The sequence below is a fragment of the Antechinus flavipes genome, chromosome 1 (genome assembly GCF_016432865.1).
Source record: "Antechinus flavipes isolate AdamAnt ecotype Samford, QLD, Australia chromosome 1, AdamAnt_v2, whole genome shotgun sequence".
NCBI lineage: Eukaryota > Metazoa > Chordata > Mammalia > Dasyuromorphia > Dasyuridae > Antechinus > Antechinus flavipes.
The window spans coordinates 332,209,067-332,218,888 of NC_067398.1; the positions used below are offsets into that span (position 1 = coordinate 332,209,067).

A 9,822-nucleotide genomic window follows, 5' to 3' on the forward strand; every position below is an offset into this window, starting at 1 on the left:
GCCACCTGAATGGGCATTCCCAAGCACGCACGCATGCCTGCTTCAGACCCACGGGCTCACTCTCCGGACTTCTGACACAGGTCCAGAGGGTCAGTCTGAATCCTGCCCACCGGCCTCATGCGAGCTTCACCTCCTGCCTGGTGCCCACAGAACTCGCTTCTCCTGCTGCTGCTGCCCAGCTTCAGGAGGTGCCAGCCAGTGACCCAGACCCAAGTGTAAGTGCCACTCGCTTCCCCTGACTGGGCACCTGGAAAAAACACGGCCTGGCCCTTAACCCCGCCCCAAGCCCAGAGTGAGGAGTAGGGGGTGGGTGATGACGGGCAAGTTGTCCCTGATCCTGAGAACGCTTGGGGATAGCCCAGAGCCCAGGCCCGGAGGGCAGGCCTGCAGAGCTCTTTCTGGTCTGCCCCCAGTGAACATGGGCACTCTGGGGGTGGGTTCAGAGCTGACTGAGGGCAGCCCGTTTGGAACACCCTGAGTGACAGGAGTGCCTGAGACGCCAGAAGCCCTCTGATGCTCACTTGTTTCCTCTCCCCCAGGAGGGCAGCTTCTCCTCCCCACCCAGCTCTCTCACCTCACCCTCCACCCCCTCCAGCCTGGGCCGCTCGCTCTCTAGCACCAGTGGCATTGGCACCAGCTCCTCCCAGAGGTCACTGCAGAGCCTCCTGGGTAAGTTGGAACTGGGAAAGCCCTGGGCCCCCAGACAGGGAGAAGAGGATCTGCGCACTCTCTAGTCCGGGCCCATATCTGTGACCTGCGCCCTGAAGGCTGACTCCCCATTGGGCGGCCTCCAGCCCGTGGGCATTCCTTCCCTGGGCACGCTGTTCTTGGGGGGCACGGAAAGTCAGTTTTGCCAGGCTTTGAGAACTGGTTAGCAGACCACATAATGTCTTCCAAAGTGTCCTGGGATTCTTTTCTCATCTGTTCCTCACAATATTTCCTTGAAAAAGAGAGATATAAGAGGGAGCATTTCCCAACTTGATAGAAGAAACAGACTCATAAAGTGAGTCATTTCTCTCCAAGATCACAGTAGTGAGTGACTGAGCTGAGATTTGAACTCTTGGGTCTTATTCCATTGCTTTTTCCAGGCCAGATTCAGAGGTGCCTGAAGAAAAAACTCGGGGCAGCTAGGGGGCGCAGTGGATAGAGCACCAGCCCCGAAGTCAGGAGGACCTGAGTTCAAATTGGTCTCAGACACTTAACACTTCTTAGCTGTGTGACCCTGGGCAAGTCACTTCACTGCCTCAGGGGGAAAAAAAGAAAGTGAAAATGCCAGGCTGAAAGGCTTGGGGTAGTCCCCAAGGGGACGCCTTTTATTTGCTGAAGCATTTCTTACTGTGTTTCTTTATGCTCCCTTGCTACTGCCCAATTATTCTTCCCTTCCCTTTCCCTCAGGTCCCAGCTCCAAGTTCCGACATGCCCAGGGTACTGTTCTACACCGTGATACCCACATCACCAACCTCAAGGGACTCAATCTCACCACCCCTGGGGAGAGCGATGGGTTCTGTGCCAATCGCCTTCACGTGGCTGTGCCCCTCCTGAGCACAGGTGGCCAGGTGGCTGTTCTGGAGGTGAGGAGCCACGAGAGGAACCATCTGGTGTCCGTTTCTTTTCTCTTTGGTCTTAGCTTTCCCCCAGCTCTCTCCAGCCGGCCCACATGGAGTCCTAGAACCAGCAGCAGGGAAATCCTGGGATGAGAACCACTTTTTTTTTTTTTTTTTAATTTTTATTTAATAATTACTTTATATTGACACTCGTTTCTGTTCCGATTGAGAACCACTTTCAGGCAGGAATCGGAAGGGAGAAGAGCTGCTCTTCATTCAGCCTCATGTCCCGTGCCTCCACTTTGCCCCCCCGCACACACACGAGTGTCTCCCTCTGCACCCTGTCCCACAGATGCCTTGGGCCTCCTGGCACTGATCTCACCAAACCTCAGTGACTCCCTACTCTGCTAGGTGGCGGCTGGAGAGAAGGGTTACTCACAGATGCCGACACCTGCAAATGCCTTGGCTTGCCAAGCTGCTGTCCCTCCCAGAAAACCTGATGCTTTATTGCAGTCACACTGCCCAAGGAGTTGTTGGGGAGGGGAGATATCTATGCACAGATCTCCCAGGGTCCCTCAGATCCTCCCTTTCCCTGCTGGATCACTGCTCTATCCATTGTATCTTTGGGAAGTAACAGCAATTATCTCTTGTATCAGCTCCCTGAATATCACAGTTGGGAAAACTGGAGAACACTGAGAAGGGCATGGGCAGTGGGTAATTGAGGCAGAGAGCTTGAGCCGTCCATGTGACCGGGAGGATGTAGACTCTGGGATCCCATCCCAGCTCAGCTCCTTTCCCTACTTAGCTCTGGGCAGGGGCCTAACCATGCTTGCTTGGCTGTTGACGCTGAGGGTTCAGGGTTGGAAGGGCCGCAGGTGCCTTTTTCCCCCTGGCACTCGCAGGCCTTGGAACACGGGGCACCTCATATTCCAGCTGCGGAAACCCGGCCGCCTGCCTGATACTGCACTGCCCACGCTACAGAACGGGGTGCCTGTCACTGACCTCACCTGGGATCCATTTGACTTGTACCGCCTTGCTGTGGGTAAGGGAGGGTGAGGGCTCCTTGGGGGCTTGTCACACAGACACTGCTCCTTGGGGCTGATTTTCTGTTTCCTCCCACTCTCTAATTGCCCCCAGCCACCCCCCCCCCAGCTTAGCATCTCTCCCCCCACCTCATGATGCCACAGCTGGATCCTGGGCCCCTTCCTCCCTTGCTCCCCTGTGACCATCTAGGCCAAGGAGCTTTTCTGTGGGTATTAGGACAGAATATGATGGCCAAGGAGCCTCTAGGCGCAGGGCAGTTTCTGAATGGATGAGGCAGAGGCTAAGCCCCTTGGCTAGATCCCCTGCCCTCCTGCCCACAGCTGGGGAAGATGCCCGGATCCGGCTGTGGCGGGTGCCACCTGAAGGGCTGCAGGAGGTCCTGGCGACGCCCGAGGCCGTGCTAACAGGTGAGACCAGGGAGGTGGAGAAGGGTTTGGGCTGCAGGGGCAGCTGCAGGCCCAGGGCCTAGTCACTTCGTGACGCCACTTCCCGACCTCTCCCAGGCCACACAGAGAAGATCTACTCCCTGCGCTTCCACCCACTGGCGTCCGACGTGCTGGCCTCCTCTTCCTATGACATGAGTGTGCGGGTCTGGGACCTCCAGGAAGGAATGGAGAAGATAAGGCTGCAGGGTCACAGGGACCAGGTGGGCAGAGGCCAAATGGGCAGCCTTTTAAGGGGGGAGGGGGAGCTCAGCAGAATGAGACATTGGTACCTGGCGATCAGGGCCTGCCGTTAGGCTGGAATGACTTATTTAGAACCCATCCCATCATCCCATTTGGGTAGAAGCAAGAGATAGCACAGTTCTAGATAGGGCAGGGTGGGGAGCAGTCAGCACCAGGCTCTGGGATGGGGTTCTGACCCCCCCAGAAGAGCCAGAGCAAGCCCGGCCGTCATCCCAACGTCCCTATTCCAGATCTTCAGCATGGCCTGGAGTCCCGATGGACAGTTCTTGGCAACAGTGTGCAAAGATGGGAGGGTACGGATCTTTGATCCCCGGCGTAGCCCAGAGCCTATCCAGGTAAGGAAACAGGAGAGGTGGGGAAGGACGGGGAAGTCATTGGTCCCACTCGGGTCCTGCTGTGATCTACTCAAGCCAGCTGGGTCCCACCTTACTTATATTCTTACCCTACAGGAAGGCCCTGGCCCTGAGGGAGGTCGAGGAGCTCGTGTGGTCTGGGTGTGCGATGGCCGGTGTTTGCTGGTGTCTGGCTTTGACAGGTAAAATGCCCCTTTGTCTTCTAAAACCCACAACTCTCCCCAAACCCTTCTTTGAAAAATCATCTCCTAGTTACTAATCCAACTCCTAGAGAGACCTCCTAATCCTGATCACATTTTCATTCATACAAATAAGTAAATAAGTCAAAAGTTACAATCTAGTAAAAGAGATAAAGCATGTACACCTGTAAGATAATGCAATCATTTGCTAATTGTTATGGAATTTGCACAGATGAAGTGTTGAGAGAGTACAGGAGAATGTCTGGAAGGAGCTATAATGAGCTGGGCATTGAAGAATGGGCAGAGATGGGAGGGTGGCCTTTTAGGTACAGAGAAAAGCATAAGCTTGGAGTCAGGTATACTTAGAAAATGGTGAATAGTTTAGATTGACTGAAAAACACACACTATCAAGAGGATCAATGGGAGATGAGGCAGGAAAAGTAAAAGCTGGGATCATAGAATGGAAAAAAATGCCAAATGAAGGAATTAAAACTTAATTTTTTAGGCAGTAGGGAGTCACATAGTTTTTGAGCAGAAGAGTAGTTAGATTAGATGATCTGTTAGGGGCCTTCCAGAACTCAAACATTCTGTAATTTTAAAATCTTGAAATTTTGTTTTTTAAAAATTAGGAATATGCTAGTGCCATAGTGAATGGATTAGAAGGTATAAGGAAGATTAGTTTAAAAATTACTGCTAGAATTGACAGCCTGGACTAATTTGGGGGCAGTAGGAATTTTGAAAAAGATGTATTCCAAAGGCAATGAAAAGGAATTAATGTTTCTCAAATTCACGTATTTCATACCCATGCTTCTCTCTCCTCCATCCTTCTCCTGAGTCTCACTTCTGTCCTTTCCCTTTAAACACCCAAGTTCTGAGGCTGTTTTCATGGTACCATTGCAGCCGGAGTGAGCGCCAGCTGCTCCTGTATGGGGCAGAGTCATTGGCCGGGGGCCCTGTGGCTGTGCTCGGCCTCGATGTGGCACCTTCCACCCTGCTGCCCCACTATGATCCAGACACTGGTCTCGTCCTCCTCACCGGCAAGGTCAGTCTGGGGTCCGGCATGTGAGCATGAGTGGTGTGGGCTGTGCTCCTCAGATCTGGGCCAGGCATCCTGGTGGGCCCCGCGAGTGGCTGCAGCATTTTCTGTTTGCTCCCCCTCCCAGGGCGACACACGAGTGTTTGTGTACGAATTACTCCCTGAGGTTCCCTTCTTCTTGGAGTGCAACAGCTTCACCTCACCCGACCCCCATAAGGTAATGGCTCTCTCCATTCTGCTCTGGGTATCCCTCAATCCCTTTCCCGTCCCTGAGGATGCGGCCACTTGGGGGCTCTGCTCTGAGGGCCGTGGCCTGGAATGAAGTACATCCACACTGCCCGCACTAACCTGCCGCACCAAGGTGGGTGGCGCTGAAGAGCAGATAGCAGGGAGACTCTGCCCTCCAGTGGTCATTTGGGGAAGTGGGTTCTGGCCTGGGAAGAACCTGGAAGCAGGTGTGGCTCCCTGCGGGAGAAGAGGAACTAGCTGGCTAGTGTGGAGCCTAATGGAGAGAGGCCCACTGCTCTGAGGGGCAGGGAAGCCCCGGAGGCCGGGCTGGCTCTCCCAAGCCCTGACCCTGCCTCTCCTCCCCCTCTCTTCCCCCCCCCATCTCCCCCCAGGGCTTTGCCTTCTTGCCCAAGACGGAATGTGAGGTACAACAAGTGGAGTTCGCCCGGGGCCTCCGACTCCGCCAGACTTCCCTAGAACCGGTTGCCTTCCGACTTCCCAGGGTCAGGGTGAGTTATCACAGAAAACTCACCACCTCATCAGGAAAAACCTACTCACCCCCATTAGCAGGAGGTGACACTGCCGCCTCCCTCGGGAGCAGGGTGATTCCCTCAACTTTCACCATCCCCAGACCAGAGGGGAAGAGCCCGGAGCCCTCCAGTCGTCCATAGCAAACAGTCTCTTGTAGCTGTCTGTGCTCAGGTGAGCAAGCTCTTGGCCATGCAGATCGTATCTCCATGTCACTACTCCCTACAGAAAGAGTTCTTCCAGGATGACGTGTACCCAGAGACGGCCGTGTGCTGGGAGCCTGCACTCAGTGCCGCTGCCTGGCTGGGGGGTGCCAATGGGCAGCACCGCCGACTCAACCTCCGGCCCCCAGGAATGACCCCAGGTGGGAAGAAGGGCCAAAAGAGTTGGAAGGCTTGGGGCCAAGAAGGGGGGAAGAACCTCAGGAACTGTGCAGGAGGGCAGAGGTCTGACTTGGGGAGCCCTGGGGCAAAAGAAATGACCAGAAAGGTTTGAGCTGAAATGAGTGGGCAGGGAGTTAATGAGGTGGGCTGTCCCAAGAACCTGCAGAAGGAGAGGCTCATTCCTCAGTTGTTCTTGTTGAGCATAGGAAAGGAGCCAGGCTCAAATCATCCTCCTACACACTTGTTCTTAACATCTTTTAGTGTTTTTGTGCACGTTTTGATTCTTCGACAATCTGTAAAATATCAGAGGTGTCTTTTGTTCATTTTCATGCCTTGTGATGCTCGGCACAGTGTTTCACACACATATCAGAGTTTAAATGATTTTTATTGCTCCCATCCTCCATACCTGGCTATGTCTGCCCCAGGTTAAGCTAGTTCAGCACGAGGAGAGTCAGCACATCCACCAGGACTTCTCCAGTGCCAGTTAGTGTCAAGAATGACCCACAAAGAGGTCCCACAATTACTATTTTTCTATCCTAATACAATAAAGATTTATTAAGTACCTCCTTTATATAGAATGTTGTACCAGCCAAAGAAATACAAAGATTACATAAGAAATAGCCCTTTGCTTTAGTTTCTTTAAGGGGATAAAAAAAAACAAACCAGCAAGCTGTAACACAATTATTCCATTCACAGTGAGTGAGGCCCCCCGAGAAGCTCCCACGCGTAGGACCTTGCCCTCAGCTGTCTACCTTGAAGAGAAGTCAGATGAGCAGAAGAAAGAAGAGGTGGGATCGGTGGGATTAATACAGGAAAACAAAACTGGGCATCAGTGAGAAACAGAAGACCCCATAAATGATTCCCATAGAAACAAAATATGAGTCAAAGCCAGGTTGGCAATGTCCCTTCAAAACAACTCCCATCCAACTCTCTACAGTAGTTGAATGTTGATTCACACTGAAGTTTGGAAGAAAAGTTACCAGATTCTATACTTTTCTCAGCCACCAATTCCTTAATGCTTCTGGTCCTGCCCCAAACCATTTCTGACTTTTTAACCTTTGGTTTATAGAAATGGTCTATGTGACCTAGCATCTAGTCCTGCTTCTCCGAGCTGGAGGAGTTGGGGAGTCCCTGTTGGTGGCTGAATTTTCCCCATACTTCCCTCCCTCCTTTTGTTTTTTTTCCTCAGCTGCTAAGTGCCATGGTGGCAAAATTGGGTAACCGGGAAGACCCCCTCCCCCAGGATTCCTTTGAGGGAGTAGACGAGGAAGAATGGGTAAGAAATTGGGCGAGGGTTGGGATGGAAGGGCCTCCATGACACAGGCACAGATCATCTGGCTCTCAGGTGACTCCTAGTTTAGCTTCTGTTCTCTTGCTCTTCCTTATCCTTCTTCCAAGTTATTTCCTTAACTCCCCGTGATTCTCTTACACCACACCTGGGTTCCTCTCTTTGTAGGACTAGTCCACTTTATCAGCCACACCCACAGCTGCCTCTCCTCTGGAGCTACCTGGCCAATGACCCCTTGCAACTCTTAGCCTCATTCTTGAGCTGGAAGATGCCTCTTCAGGCCTTGGTGTTGCTGCTGACCTATGGAGGGACTCTACAGCTGATGTGACCCCATCTCTTCATTCCAGGAACCCCCAGACTAAGATCTTTGGAATCTTAGTGTTTTCAACTAGCAGCTCCTCCAAGTCTATGTGTCTCCGAAGTATCCTGGCTCCAGCTTTCTCTGAGGCCTCAAAGTCCTCTGGGTTAGGCTGTCGTGGGAACACTCCAAGTGGGGCTTTAATTGGCCCTGTCCTATTTTTCTCTCTGGGATAAGTTTTCTTCTATATATCATGGTCAGAAGCTGAGGAAAGAACATTGGTCAGCACTGCCCCGGGCCTGCTACCTGGCTGTCCTTACTATATATGGTCCCACTCACTTTGTAATTAGATAGGTTACTGCCTTGCCTACTTCTTCCAGAAACAAGTTTCTCCTCCAGCTACTCTACTGTTCTTTGTATCTTATGGGTTAAGCCTTACCTTCTGCTTTTATCTTTCCATATTGCCTTTTGTCCCTGTTGTCTTCTTCTGTTACAGTCAAAATCATCAAAGGGGCTGGATCCCCCATGCAGTCACCAATCCTACTGGACCTCCTACTTGCTCTCTCCCTCCAAACCTGAAACAGTGAGAAAAGGGTGAGGATTAGGGCCCAGAGAACTTAAAAAAAGTGTGTGGGGGGAAGAATGTGAATCCCACAAGTAAGGGGTTTATGAATTTATCAATATCTCAGCCATTAAATTTTTCTAAGCAAAACCCCCACCTGCCTCCTGTGCTGATTGTACCTTTTGCTCTGGGGAAACTTTGCTCCTACCACTCTAGGCTTCACCTTATCAAGATTGGCCATCTTTATGGATAAAGTAACAGCCTAGCTGATGATCTGAGGGGTACTATAATACTATCTAAAGTGGACTTCCTAATCCACATCTGAATTCTCTACTATGGTTCTTGGAATCTCCAGGAAGGGGGAAAAAAGCATACAAAGGACAAGAGTGGAGTTAGTAGAATCCAGAAAGACAGAGAAACACATTTTTTAAGTTGATAGATTTTAAGAAAAAAACCTTTGGAAGATTTATGAACTAAAAAAAAAATGCTGCAGATTGGCAGTTGGAAACACATAAAGGGAATATAGACAGTGACAGAAGATGGACAGAAACCTTTGCTTACATTAGACATGTTTCAAGCAAACATTTTTGAAACATCTATCACTTATGAAGACATGAACAACATTTCCTAGAAGATGTTGCTTTTCTTTTGAAAATGAGAAAAGAACAACGGGGCTAGCCAGTAGCTCCTTGGCACATGGGAAATAAGGGTAATGCTGGGAACCTGTTATTGCAGGTATATTGCAGATATAAGACCACTGAGGTTGCTTAGTATAGCCAGTATATAAACAAGACCTTATTTCATAAAACAAGCATTCATCTAGAAGATCTCTGAGGAGAAGGAGTTGGGGTACACATTACTTTGACAGATCTAATGGTTAGGGGCTTTTTTCCTTACTTCAAACTGAAATCTCCATGTTTATCATCTAATTTAGCCAGGCAGAACAAGTCTAATTAGTCTTGTATGTGACAGCCCTCTGAATCTTTCTTCACACGCTTTCCATTGTGAAAATCTCTTTCCCTTGCTTAAACATCTTCAGTATCTCCAACCAAATTCAGGTTGCCTTCCCTCTGAATAATATTCAAATGAATACATGATCTCATTTATATGGAAGGTCCCTTTAACATACAGATAAAAACTCATCCATGCTTGCCCTTTTCATATAACTCATCCACAATAAATTTTCCAAAGGAAATCTACTAACCCTGCAGGGCAGTTTCCTCAATTTCTCCTCATATCACAAAGGTCCAAGCAGAACACTCTGGCTGCCCTTGTCATCCCTTATTCTCCCCAGGTGATTAGACCGTCATACAATTTATTTTACTTCTGTTCTTCAAAGGTCCTCATAACAGTTCTATATTGTAGCCTGCTCACATTGGCTGCATGTTCCTCTCCCTCTGGGATATTAATTTTTATTTCTTCAGCAATCATTGTTTCCTACACCTTGTTGCCATAGAGGCACACTGGCACAATGTTGGTACTAAAAAGTTAGGGCCTTTGTTAATGTCCTGCCTAAAATCTGGTGTTTAGAAATGAACATACATGCTCTAGGTGACCAGACTAGGGCCGCATATAGGATAATAATCTTTGTCTAGTCCTAGATGCCATGCCTCTCAACTTACCCTAAAAGCATATTAATTTTTTTGGCTGCCCTACCAGAAGACTCCTTGAGCAAATCCACCAAAACTCTAAA

At 50.1% G+C, this 9,822-nt stretch overlaps 1 protein-coding gene across 1 annotated transcript in view; it reads left to right on the forward strand.

Annotated features, from left to right (window-relative positions):
- The window catches only part of CORO7 (coronin 7), a 111,430-nt gene extending 103,151 nt beyond the window's left edge, over positions 1–8,279 (forward strand). Inside the window, exons 14-28 of the mRNA XM_051967615.1 lie at positions 81–215; positions 540–669; positions 1,396–1,571; positions 2,478–2,586; positions 2,909–2,995; positions 3,092–3,234; positions 3,505–3,609; positions 3,724–3,809; positions 4,707–4,848; positions 4,970–5,059; positions 5,463–5,579; positions 5,827–5,962; positions 6,678–6,769; positions 7,171–7,257; positions 7,438–8,279. Of these exons, the coding sequence (XP_051823575.1) occupies positions 81–215; positions 540–669; positions 1,396–1,571; positions 2,478–2,586; positions 2,909–2,995; positions 3,092–3,234; positions 3,505–3,609; positions 3,724–3,809; positions 4,707–4,848; positions 4,970–5,059; positions 5,463–5,579; positions 5,827–5,962; positions 6,678–6,769; positions 7,171–7,257; positions 7,438–7,443 (1,641 nt within the window). The 3' untranslated portion in view covers positions 7,444–8,279. The remainder of the gene's footprint in view (positions 1–80; positions 216–539; positions 670–1,395; positions 1,572–2,477; positions 2,587–2,908; positions 2,996–3,091; positions 3,235–3,504; positions 3,610–3,723; positions 3,810–4,706; positions 4,849–4,969; positions 5,060–5,462; positions 5,580–5,826; positions 5,963–6,677; positions 6,770–7,170; positions 7,258–7,437) is intronic.
- The last annotated feature ends 1,543 nt before the right edge of the window (positions 8,280–9,822 follow it).